Here is a 13,892-nt window from a genome sequence, read left to right on the forward strand (position 1 = left end):
CCTCATAGTCTCCATCCTGTTTATTAAATCTAAAGAGAAAGAAAGAAGGTGCCTCTATATTTAAAAAAATGTGATGGATTAAGAACAGAATAATGATAGAAATGGACAGCAGGTGTTTGTTCAAATAATAAATTGACTTTCCAAAGAATGTTCTTCACCCACCTAAATAAGGTAAAATCTATGTTGTTTGTATTTCACTAAATATCATTCTGTCATCTGATACATTGTTTAAAACTTTGGTGTTTTAATATGTTATATATTATATATATCCCACATATATTTATATAAGTATTCATTCATCTATATATGAATTTGTGTGTGTTTATGAGCTCATTTGTATGTGTGAGTGCAGGTAATCATATACCACAGCACATGTATGTTAACAATGCTGTTGTCCGCCTTCACCTTCTACCTTGTCTGAGAAAGTGTCGCTCTTGTTCTATATCGTCTATATGCAGGCTGGCCCCAGGGTTCTGGTTAGTTCTCCTAAATCCACGCGTCATTTCTTCACAGGAGTGCCAGGATTGATACAGGTCTAGCTTCATGTGGTCCTGCTAACTCATACTGACGTCTTCATACATGTACAACAAGTACTTTTTTTCCCAAACTTTGAAGACAAATTATATACACCAAGATGTTCTTTAAATATATACATCATGAAAAGGAAACAAACAAGAATGACCTCATGAAGTCCAGTCATTAAGGACGTCTCTTCCTCAGCACCTTCCATGTTGGGTTATACATAATTATTTTGATCAAATTGTATTTAAGAATTTCTTGGCCTCTGGCTTTTAAAAATATTTACAGATACTTTACTTTCTCCCCTCTGTTCCCTTTAGTGTCTTTCTCTATAGGACTTCACTGTGATTTAAGGTACAATTTGATGATGAGAAATTGCACAGATCCGTTATGAAGACGAAGGCCGCAGACAACCCCTGAATGCATCCCCTAATTTGAAAAGCCTTCATTACATAGCACGTTTCGCGCTGGGAATGTTAGAAATCTGTCATAGTTTCAGTAATTGTAGCTTGGTCTGGAAGCTTGGCACAATAAGGGATCATTTATAAAATGTGTATTTTCTTTGGCACTCAGACTGAAGCTTGCCAGGCAATACATCTAATTAAGAATGAGGGGAAGGGAGTGATTGTGGTCTGTCATCATGTATTTCCATTACTTGAAGGTACCAAACTTACTGTGACTTTTAAAATCACGGTCTCATAACAAGGTTTATATTTGGACCTAGAAGTAATTTCTCCTTTATTAACCCAGGTTTTTCATACAGGAACGTATCTTATTTTACAAATAAGAGTTCATTAGTTGCATTCTAGATACAACTCTTTGTGTGTTATTTAAGCTGCAAGAGGCTTGGCTGCTCTCCTTAGAAACAACCTTTGTCCATTGTTTTAGACCTTGAAATTTGATGCATTGTCTTTGGGGAGCTTAGACAGCTTTATTTAAGTTTAACTTTCTCTGGAGAGGCATAGAGATAATGAAATGCAATTCCTTACTCGAACATAACCATGTACATAACTTCTAGTCCTCCCTGATGCATAAAGCAAATTTGATAAGAGCAATTCAAATATTGTAACAATTAATGTTGATTTCTTTTTTTTTTTTAAAGTTGCTAAGAAACCTATGTCAGCGGTTCAGGTATGTGGGGATAACCATTTCTGAGGCCAGATTTTCATTGTGTTATATACACTGTCATTTTAAAAATTTTCCTGGTTTATTTTTAGAGGACATCTTGGTTATAATGGTTTTGAAAGGAATTATGGGAAAGGAGAAATGAAAGGGTTTGGGAGTATATATACAGGGAACACACACTGCAGTGTTTAGCTTATAGGTTCAGTCTTGGATTATTTAACTTTGTGTGAATCTGTACTGTTTTTTTTTAAACCACATCATAGAACTACTTTTTCTGTATTAATTTATACTTTTATTTCTTTTTGATAAAGATTCTAATCAAAAACAACATAGAGAACAAAGAGATAGTTGGGTTGTACTTCCCAACCCCAGGTCGTCATTCAGGGAAGTAGAAGTCAAGTAGGAGTCTAGAGACAGAAGCTGAAGCATAGATCAGAGAGAGAATGCTACTTACTAACTTGCACCCACAGTTTGCTTTCTTAGACAAGCCCAAACAACCCGCCTAGGGATGGCACCACCTACAGAGAAGGCTGGGCATTCTAATACCAAATGTTAACCAAGCACATCTCCTATAGCCTTACCTACAGGCCCATCTGATAGAGATATTTTATCAACTGGAGTTTCCTGTTCCCAGAGGATTCCAGCTTTTGTCATGATGACACAAAACTAGCTATAACATCTCCTGAGTGAGTAAATAGATTTCTCTGATAACTGTCATATCTGACACTTTTGTTTCTGTCATTACCTTCAAGTTAAGGTATAACTAAAGCACAGATGAAGATTCTCCTTCCCCGTCTATCTTCATCCTGACTTGTCTAACCAAAATCTTTCTCTTCTTATCCTTCCTGTCTCATTGTTACACTAACAGGGCTCATTACTCCTCCTCCCTTTTTCAAAAACATCACAGAATAATCATGAGGTATTAGAATTTTAAATAAATCCTGGTGCAGGGTTAATACCTGCCTCAGTGGTTTATGTTCTCAAGTGAAAGACATAGGCACAGTCTTTATTTTTTATAAGCCTTGAGCAGTACAATAGCTTGGCAACTGCCTCCCCTCCGTGCTGTTAGAATCTACTGCCTCCCCAAAACTCCAAGTAACTACATAATAATTTCTACGTTCCATCTTGGCTGTTCTCGACCAAATTGAGCAGCCCTCTGACCAAGTTCTCTTGGCTCCTTTTTATGGCGGCTCTGCTTCTCCATCTTGCATATTATTGCCTTCCATGGCAAGCTCTACATCTCTCTCCTTCTTCCTCTATCTGGTTCTAAGACCAGGAACCCTAAACCCTGCCTATTCTCTCTTCCCCAGCTATTGGTCATCAGCATCTTTATTTATTAATCAGAATTAACTGGAGGCAGGTTCCCAAAAGCTACATCCAGAGCCTCTAGTGAAAACAGTTTTGGGAGACCCAATTAGCATTAAAATACAAATAAACTACATAATCATTCTTGTGAATTACACCTTATGGGTTCATTGTCTTCTAGGGATAAGGTTCAGAATCCAAAGGTCAGCACTTCAGAGTCAGTGTTCTGGTGCTCAGTGGAGTGTACGAATTGAGGGGGAGTTATACATAGATGGTATGGCTACCTTCCTTCAGGTAGCATTCAACAATTTATTTTTCAGGTAACAAGATATAGAAAGACACATCTTTTTAAATCCTAGTCCACATGCACATACCCTATGTAGGCTAGTAAAAAGTCAGAAATTTGGAGATACCTGACCCACTTTAATGTAACATGCAGACAAGTATCTGCTTCCTTCCTCCTCTTCTTGTATCAGACTTACCACTCTCTACAGAAACAAATGGAACCTTGCAGAAATATCAGATGGGTACATCATTCTTATCTGATTCCTCTATGAGATCATGACAGTGATCTTATTTTTACACAATTGCATCATGAGCCGTAGTTATCTTAAGTTGTAGCATGTTTTATATTCAAATCCAAACTTTAAAGCAATTCAGGGCATGTTGGAGAAATAAACTCAGGTAATCCTTAGAAAGTCTGTTTGTTGTATGCTATTCCTATCCCTGAGGATAAAGAGGCACAGATTGACTGCAAATAGTAGTGAGTGTTTAGTTGTTGTTATTGTTTTGTCTTTTGCTGGATTTGTTTTCTTTTTGTGGAAATAACCCAAAACAGGTTTTTATTAAAAAACAAACATACAAAATAACCTCTGGCATAATACTGTCTTTCAGTTTTGTTTTAATTTGTTTTTCCTTATCCTGGGAGCAGGGGGGAGCTATCTAAGTGCAAAAAAAGTAGATTTAGGGGAAAATGAAAGGAGCAATAAAAAATGTAAAGGATCCAATACACAAAAAGTATTCTCAGGACCCCCCTACTTACTGGGGTTCTCTGAGGTTGCAGCCATGTTCTCCTTCTCTACCCTAGCTCCTCTTCTCTCATGTGATAGATCTCATCGGTAGGCAACGGAGAGCAAGAGACAAGGGTGTCACAGAGGCTACCAGTCCGTTACCTGCAACTGGCTTCCTCTCTTACTAACCAAGCTGGGCATGCAGCTTGGCATCTGTGCAGTAATTGGTTTTATAATACATATTTGTCAAAATAAAAAGATGGATTTTCTCTTGGGGGAAACAGAGAGCACACTTTTTCAGTACTCTCCTGATCAGTTGTTCCCAGGCATCAGACTCATTTTTGGTCTGGAAAGAAAAAAATACAAAACAAAACACCAAAAACAAGCCAACAGAAAACATTAAAATCACTGCAGCAAACTGGACAGCATTTTCCTTTGAATTGCTGATGGTTATTTAGGTTACTCTCAAGGTATCTGTTCTTTAAAAGCATACTGGCATACTGGGTCCACAGAGAAAAAAATGTTAATTTATACTGCAATGCTAAAGGTCCTAAACCACAGATTTCTTGAGCTCAGATCTGTATTTGAATTAATTATAGGGAAGAGATTATGTGATAAAATTCATAATGCAACTAGCTGGAAAGAAATGTCCAAAATGAGTTTGCCCTACCCCTCACCTGGGCAAAGCTGGAGAGCTGGTCCTGGTGGCAACGGAGGCACAAGGGATCTGATGGGCTGACCAACCCCATCTATAAAGTGCTGGAACACATGAAGGGGCCAGTTCTGCTGATCTGAAGCTGCAGAATCTCTATGACACAGGGCCACCACAGTCTATACAAGAGGATTCTTGTTGAGGATTCAGTATTGGGAGTGTAACAGAAGCCAGAGCCCTCAAGCCAGACCCATGACTCACTGTAGTGAACGTTTGCTAGAAAAAGAATGTCTGAACAAAGGAGTATACTGTGTGACATACTGTTACACACCAAAGCTCCATGGTGAGATTTTTTTCTATTTATCTATTTATTTATTTATTTATTTATTTATTTATTTATTTATTTTTGTTGCTTTTTCTTTTGGGTGGGAGATTGCAAGTGTCAGAGAGCAGATATGTGGGACTGTGGGATGGGAAGGTGAAGTGCTATTGCAGTTTATGGTGTGACGTTAATGAAAAATCACTTAAAGTTTAAAAATATCTGAGATGGATTAAAAGAGAAGAATAATAAGTAGCCTGACTTCTCACAATGCAAGGTTGAATGTGTATGTCTCAACAATAAATGATATTTGGATTCAATACCTGGGTCCACCAAGATATATCTAAACTGAGACTTTTTATTAATTAATTATTTTATATATTTATATCCCAAATGCTACCCCCTCCCAGTTCCTCCTTGCAGCATACTTTCTCTATCACTCTACCCTTTCACCTCTGAGAGGGTGACCTCACCCTGGGTATTCCCCCACCCTGGGACAGTAAGTCTCTGAGTTTTACTATAACTTAAAAAAATGAAAATAAAGTCTAATGCTATTCATCTTCTTTATATTTTTGTCTAAATTTTGATACCATAGATTTTAACTTTTTTCTTTTAAGACTAGAAGTAAATATATTTTGGGCTTATCTAAATGGAAAGTGTATAAGTCTGATTACTATTAGTTTATGTTGTAAATCTGTTGTTTATGTGAGTATAGATATTTGTCTAGAGGAGCTAGAAAAGTTACTCAGTTGTTTGGCGTTGCTTGTACTCTTAAAGAGGACTCATGTTCATTTCCCAGCTCTCAATTGTGGTAGCTAACAACAGCCTATAATTCCAGATCCAGCGTAACCAATGCCTGCCCTCTTCTGGTCTCTGCAGACACCTACACACAAACACACACACACACACACACACACACACACACACACTAAAAGTGGCTACAAATGATAAAATATGTTTTAATATATATATATATTTATATATATTATATTTTATCTATTTATATACGAACCAACACAACTAATATGTATCATTAATTTTCAGGGGGAAAGGACCACTAAAGCATACCACTGATGTAATCTATGCAGCTAAAATGATCTCAGAGTCAGGATCAAGGATGGATGTTCTCGCTCGGCAGATTGCTAACCAGGTGAGCTACCTATAAATAGACATAGGAAAGTCTTTACTGTTTTCTCTCTTCTGTTTAATTATTGACTACAGTGAAGGTTGATAAGTATTTTTTTAAACTCTATTGAGTACATTTGCTTCCTATATTAGAGTTTCAAAAATGTATAACGTTGTAATTATGCAAGTTGTGAGACAATAAACTCTAAGAAAGTAAGATTAGTTTTAGAGGAGATATATATATATATCTTTCAATGTACTTTATCTTAAAATCAGCTTTATCAGATTGAAATGAATTTCTTTTAGTTGGCTATAACGGCATAATGGATATTGTCTTTTCCTTGGTGTTAGTGAGTAGTTCACACTTTTTAATCTTCTAAAATATTAACTGCTTGACATCAACAGCTTGCAGCGTTATTAGAAAAATAAAGTAAGATGTAAAATTTAGGTGTTATGTAACTCTTGGGCCGATTGGTATTTTTGCACACCTTTCATTTCTTTCCCTTCTGTTTTTCACATATTTTAAAACTCTTATTTAAGCAGCGCCATATTGTAAAATTGTCTGAATAGTGAGAAATTAATACTTCAGACAGGAGTGTAATATGACTATATTTAATATATATTTATTATCCTTTTTAACTTCATAGTTAATATTTCTCTAGAGGGGAAATACCACTTTGATTTTGCATATAGGCCATATAGTCAGAGATGCTTTTTAGTATGCTTGCTCCTGTCCCATCTCACTCTTCATACATACACTGTGGGAACACGAGAAAATTTAATCTGATAGATAATATATTTGGGGGTATAATGGAGAGTGGACAAATGTCAGAGAAAACTGCCCAAGAAAAGTATACTTTTTAATTCCTTGAGTGTGCACTGTTTGTATCAATAGCTTACTACTTTAAACAGTTAAAAATTGAATTAATCTGTTGTGTAATGATCATTTGAAACTCCAGAAGCAAGCATGACTCTCCAATAGTTTTAGATTTCACAAGGATTGAAATTTCTGATTTTCTGAGCAAGAGTTCTCAAAAGGTTAAGACTACATACATTTCCTTAAAAATCTGAGGCCATCCCATATTTGAAGTACTTCTTGTGCAAGCCCTGAAGCTAAGAGTTTCTGACACAAAACTTAGTGTTCATATCTAAAGACAAACTTTATTATCTTGAAGTTCAGAATTTCCTAATTTAATAAATAAACAGAACCTACTCTTGTAAATAATCTGCCTTATTTTCGAATTGTATTGCAATTACTATCATGAGAGAGACTAGATATTAGTGGAAAATGAATGTATAATATTTTAGACAGATATGTATATAGCAAGGATCCTTAAGTACTAAATATGTCCTAGCTTTGTCCTGTTTGCTTTAGATTATATAACTATAACAGTTAAAAATCATAATTTTTAATTTTACATACTTTTTATTCTTAAATCTGACCAAATAACTGTAGAGTTGATGCTTTGATATTATTAAATCTTGCCATCATTTTAATATTATTCTAATTATGTGGGAGGGAAGAAAAAGTACCAAATTACTTCTATACAGCATTTATATTTTCCAAGAAACCTAACAAACAGTCATTAGCTAGTAATTATGAATAACAGTCCTCAAACTTCCACAAGGCAGAAAGTTTCTAGGGATGCCATCTGTTCTGAACAAATGTGGCTTTGAACAATCAATACTGGAGTTTGTGAATCTGATAGTGTTAATTTAGTGACCTTCATTGGAGGTCACCCATGAATGTGCACTTGTTCACATAAACACACATACACACACCAACCTGCACACAAACACACACATACAGACATACACATATACCCATGCAAACACACAGATACATGCATACACACCTGCATACATACATTCACACACATGTCCACACAGACGCACACATGAAGCATGCATGTACACACACAATCACACAAATACATACACACATATGCACACACGCATGTTAGACTTTAAATAATTTAAAATATTTTTAGAACGCAATTGGTAGAATGGTGATAGCTAAGTTATTTCTAGTGCTTGTAAATATTGTGAGAGGTTTTACTGGTGGTGTCGGGTTACTATCTATTTTATTCAATTCAGAATTTCAGACTTCAGCAATTTTTATGAATTATTCCACTCTGTTCATTTTACTTTCTGATGGACTATCAAAATGTTCATTGACAGTTTTTAATTCTACATTACATAAATTGATAATGTATTAGTATCTACTGGGTTAAGTCAAAATATAAGTATATGTGCTAGACCGTTTTAGTTTCATTTTGTGTAGTGTAAGAGTTATGTGCACAGAGAATGATATGAAAGCTATTTAACTGAAGACTGTTTCTTGACGCTTGCTTTGTTCTCCATTTTCCATTTCTATCTTCCTCTAATACTGAATTGTTATACACACACAAGCCACAGTTCACTACTTAACAAATTGCTGTTATCTAGTTACAAAGAGAACTGAAAGCCTCTAATCATTTGATTTCGGATTGCTTTACCTGATTATTTAATTGTATAAGATTGTGACATGTAGAATAATTTAATACCATGATCAAGTGAAGATGGTTACATTCTCCTTTCACATTTTGAAACGTACAAACTTTGCTTTTCTTATGTAGCACAGAATATAAGATCTTCTACTAATACCCTCACCTAAACTTATTTGTATCACGTAACATTTCTTGGACCTGAGAATTAAGTTGAGAGGTTGTAACCTTTCACACTGCAATTCAACACAGCACAACACTTGTGCCAAACTTGCATGCATTCCGTAGTATATTTCTAAAGGTCAGGGTATTGTTATCTACCACAATTCTTAAGGAAATTGAAAATTAATAACATAATAGCAAACTAGAGGATAGCAATACAAGAGCAGCCTTCCCACACCCAGGCTCATGTGTTATTAATTCCTCTAATCTATGATTTTTCTATGCCAGCAGACACTGCAAATTCGATGGTGTAACCAACACCATATATAGCAGGGAAAATACAGAGTTGCTTAGGTGCAAATGCAATATGAAAGCGGGAGCAAAGGTGACTGGCAAGTCTTTGTTTGGTAACCAGTGGCGTAGGTTTTTAGTCCTTCTCTGTGATACAAATCATTTGATGAGACCAACTTCTTGGCCAAATTTATTTTTTTTTTCAGTTTGATTTTTCTTTTTTTGAAATTAATTTTTTAGTGGATATTTTATTTACATTTCAGATGTTATCCCCTTTCCCCATTTCCCTCCACCTAGAAACCCCCTATTCCATCTCCCTCCTCCTGCTTCTATGAGGATGTGCTCCCACCCACCCACCCACCCACTCCCACCTCCCCACCCTCAAATTCCCCCACACTTGGGCAGATGCTCACAACTAACCATTGAACTGATCACAGGGATCCCAATGGAGGAGTTAGAGAGAAGACTGAGGAGCTGGAGGGCTTTGCGGCCCCATAGGAAGAGCAACAATACCAACTGACCAGAGCTTCCAGAGTCTAAACCACCAGCCTGGGAGCACATAGGGAGGGACCCATGGCTCCAGCGGTATATGTAGGGGAGGATGGACTTGTTGGGCATTGGTGGGAGAGATCCTTGGTTTCTCTCTCTCTCTCTCTCTCTTTTTTTAAGATTCATTTATTTATTATATATGAATACACTGTAGCTGTCTTCAGACACACCAGAAGAGGGCATCAGATCTCATTACAGATGGTTGTGAGCCACCATGTGGTTGCTGGGATTTGAACTCAGGACCTCTGGAAGTGCAGTCAGTGCTCTTAACCACTGAGTCATCTCTCCAGCCTGTTTTTTTTTTCTCTTTTACCATGCCTTTTGCTTTTCTTGTTTTGTTTTATTGAACTACAATGTAATCTTCATTAAGAGTTTATAGACCACTGTTAGTCAATTCTTTATTCAAAATATAAGAAATACCAGATGCAGACACCCGCAGCCAAACAGTAGATGGAGCTTGGAGACTCTTATGAAAGAATAGGAGGAAGGATTGTGGCACCAAAGGGGATAGGAACTTCACAGAAAGACCAACAGAGTCAACTAACCTGGACCCTTGCTTGGTTCTCTCACAGTCTGAAGCACCAACCAAAGAACATACATGGGCGGAATCTAGGCTTCCCTGCACATATGTAGCAGATGTGCAGCTTGGTCTTCATGTGGGTCCCGAACAACTGGAACGGGGGCTTCCCAAAAGCTATTGCCTGTACATGGGATGTGTTCTAGCTGGGCTGCTTTTTCTGGCATCAGTGGGAGAGGAAGGACCCAGCCTCATAGAGACTTGAAGTGACAGGGTGGGAGATACCAAGGGGGGTGGGCCACCCACTCAGAGTAGAAGGGTAACGAGGATAGGGGTAGAATTGTGGGAAAAGGTGATCCAGAAGGGGGCAGTGAGAAGGATGTAAAGTGAGTAAGTGAAAAAAATATCAATCATCTCAACTTCTTTTGCTGTCATATTTAATGTCTTCCTTGCTGATGATCATGTGCTCACCACAGTATGCATGTGTCTACTTCCGTCAGCAGGTTAAATTGTTTCTACAAAGGAATATATTTGTTTCCTTTATTGAGTATTATGAACATTGAGTACAAGTTCCCATATTCTTGTGCACCTGGCTTGGAAATATGTAGATCATTGGAATAGACTTCTCAGGAATTTCCCAGTCATGCCTCATCTGAGTTCTAAATCACCCCTCTATACATATGAGTCCTGTATCTACTAATTCAGTCCATTCAATTAAATTTTATATAGTTAGACATTTGAAGGTATATGTGTACTATTGTTTCTTGCAAACTGTTATTTTGCAAGCACCAACTATTCACATACTGTTTACACTGCTTCGGTTATTTATATGCAAGATAGATAGATAGATGTATTTAAACTTTACCAGGAGGGTTTTTTAAGGTTATGCATGAATACTTTGCCATTTTATTTACTACGAAATGAGAAGTTTTGGATTTTGGTATCTTCATGGGTCTTGAGACCTTTCTTTAGTGGATTTTGAAGGATGAGTGTCCTAGATGAATATAAATGTTCATGAGAAGTTTCATTGTTTTCTCATATCAGTTTTTTTACATTTATTTACTTATGGTGGGGGCAGGGCTCACATGCTACAATGTATATATGGAGGTCAGAGGATAATTTAGTAGAGTCTTCTACAATGAGAGTTCTGAGAATTGAATTCTGGTTACGAGATTTGGTGACAAGTGCCCTTGCTATTGCGACAGCTCACTGGTGTCTGTTCAGCCTACCTTTAACTCATAAATTTATATAATTTGATCTAAAGGTTTTACACAACATCTTATAATTATGGAAATACTATATACTTTTTTCAATGCTGATGGAATATATGAAGAAACTAAAGACTATATATCTATTGATCATTTTCATAGATTTCCTTTCCAGGATGGTTTATTTAAATTCATATATTTTTTATGCAGTTTAGTTGAAGGGATTCTTGAAATTTTAAATTCTGAGATTTTAACCTCCAACCACTGAAAAGTTTTTCTCTCTATCATCTGAAAACAGTTTAAAGTGTTTTACTGTCTATTATTTTGTTTATGCATATGTGTTTGTCTATGTAAGCGAATGTCATAAGTGCAGTATCACAGAATGCAGATGGACATTCACACTACTTCTTACGACTATTTTGCATCATTTCAAATTTTTTACATTTTAAGTGTTGTAGCAATAAATTTATTTATGAGCCTCTTTTTTTATGTCTATGTTCTTATGAAATGTTACTAATTATAGAATTAAGGTAAGGAAACTACTTCCTAAGCATCCAACTTCATGTGGAAGACAATACAAAGACTGACCTTTATCCTGAGATATTTTTCCTATTGTAGTGAAACACAAAAGTATTTTCTCAGAAGTTCCTTATAGAAAATAAAACACCAAGGGGTACTGTTATTGAAAAGGAGATTTGTGACACCCTTAAACCCTGTGAGTTTTCTGCTTCTTACCAGCACTGCATCTGCAGATGTAATCTCTTGTAAAAATAATTCCCTTTATCTGTACCAGCTAAGAGCATTTAAAGCTGAAAATAATACAGCATATTACTGCTTTGTTGTGGATTTTGTATCCTCATACAAATATCACAGAGCAAACAGCAGAAAACTATGCATTCTAAGAAATAAGCTCACACTGATTCTGGGTGATAGGGCAATTTCTTATTACTATTTCTTCATGTCTACTTAAAAGCATCATCTCAAGGCTGCTAAACTTGTCATGAATTGAAAGCAGCTCATTATGTATTTCTTCAGATCTATAAATTTCTATAGCAAGTACTTGGGATAAACTTAGTGATTACCACTGAAGAACAAAGAAACTGGTTCAACCAGAGCTTTCCAACAAAGGACATGGACTATACTGGGGCTGGCATGAAAAATGGTTCTTGAGAAAAACTGCTGCCCTGTAAGGTATCCATGGCTTGTGTACTGCCCACTCTGGTGTGCCTCTTCTTTAACTGTTTCTATTTTCATCTCTGATACATTCACAGTGTCCAGATCCACCGTGCAAACAGGACTTGCTGGCTTACCTGGAACAGATTAAGTTCTATTCCCACCAGCTGAAAATCTGCAGTCAAGTGAAAGCAGAAATCCAAAACTTGGGGGGAGAGCTTATCGTATCGGCTGTGAGTACTGCCTGTCACTTCCTCTGTTACACAAAAGACACTAGAAACAGAGCAAGCGTGGTGCGGCTCAATACTTCTCTCAGATGAATTTAACATAGGACAAAGTCTGTCACAGTTAGTATAAAGTACATGTAATTAAACAAGCAAGAACATTTGCCAGGTTTCTTTTCGAAATATACACATATACACTATATATATATATATATATATATATATATATATATATATATATATATACACATATATACATATATATATGTATATATATACATATATATATTTATATATGTATATACATATATGTTTATATATACATATGTGTGTATGTGTGTGTGTATGTGTATGTATATATGTATCTGTATGCTATTTTTATTTCAGAGACTAAGGAATGTATCACCTTTTGGATACTACCTTGGTAAGAAATTCATGTTCATATGAAACAGTTTTCAAACCTTACCATGTGCACAGAGAGAATTCTGTAATGAGTTCTGTATAATTTTAAAATATGGGACTATAAAAGCATAGATTAATTCTATTATTTTATTACTATTTATTAGTTTTCATTTTCTACATATTTAGTGTTCTAACACAAAAGTTCCAGTCCTGAGATAAAAAAAAATCCATGTGTGATTTTTGAAATAGGGTATTATAAATATTTTTGGTTAAAGGAACTTGCATAAATTCTTTGGTGGCCTTGAGTTTCAATCTGCTTTTAAATTTCCACAGTAGAAATAATGTATGGTAGTTTGTGCTCGTCTTTTAATAACATTAGAGCATTTTCTCTAGAGCAGACACGGTAATAAAATATTTGATGTCTATATTGGATTCAGTTATCAGTGACTTTGAGAAGGACATGTACCAAGGTTATGAATTTAAGTTAAAGTAAAGCATGATGAACATTTTAGGAAGCCACATTGCTAGAACATCTTTTAAAAAGCTGTACCAGTATCCTTATGTGTTTGCCTCCTCTCATCCTTCTACATCCTAGCATTGAACTTTCTCTTAACGTATTGATGTTCTTGAAGTAAATGCAGTTAGAAAAAAAGCAAAGGTTATCATTGAGGGCAGAGAGAGGAAACTAATCATTATTGATTATCTATCTCTGACCTAAGTTTGAGCTCAGCCGTTGCAATCGCATTCCAGGGAGACAGTTATTTGATTGTTTTGTTTTCTTTAATATCTGAATCAATTGTTTCAGAAAGGTTAAGTAGCTTCTCC

General features: G+C 35.9%; 1 protein-coding gene across 1 annotated transcript in view; it reads left to right on the top strand.

Annotated features, from left to right (window-relative positions):
- The window catches only part of Ctnna3 (catenin alpha 3), a 1,089,047-nt gene extending 1,076,286 nt beyond the window's left edge, over positions 1-12,761 (top strand). Inside the window, exons 11-12 of the mRNA XM_028785890.1 lie at positions 5,975-6,080; positions 12,540-12,761. Of these exons, the coding sequence (XP_028641723.1) occupies positions 5,975-6,080; positions 12,540-12,761 (328 nt within the window). The remainder of the gene's footprint in view (positions 1-5,974; positions 6,081-12,539) is intronic.
- The last annotated feature ends 1,131 nt before the right edge of the window (positions 12,762-13,892 follow it).

Source organism: Grammomys surdaster, unplaced genomic scaffold, assembly GCF_004785775.1.
Source record: "Grammomys surdaster isolate TR1022 unplaced genomic scaffold, NIH_TR_1.0 125363, whole genome shotgun sequence".
In the NCBI taxonomy this organism is placed as follows: Eukaryota; Metazoa; Chordata; class Mammalia; order Rodentia; family Muridae; genus Grammomys; species Grammomys surdaster.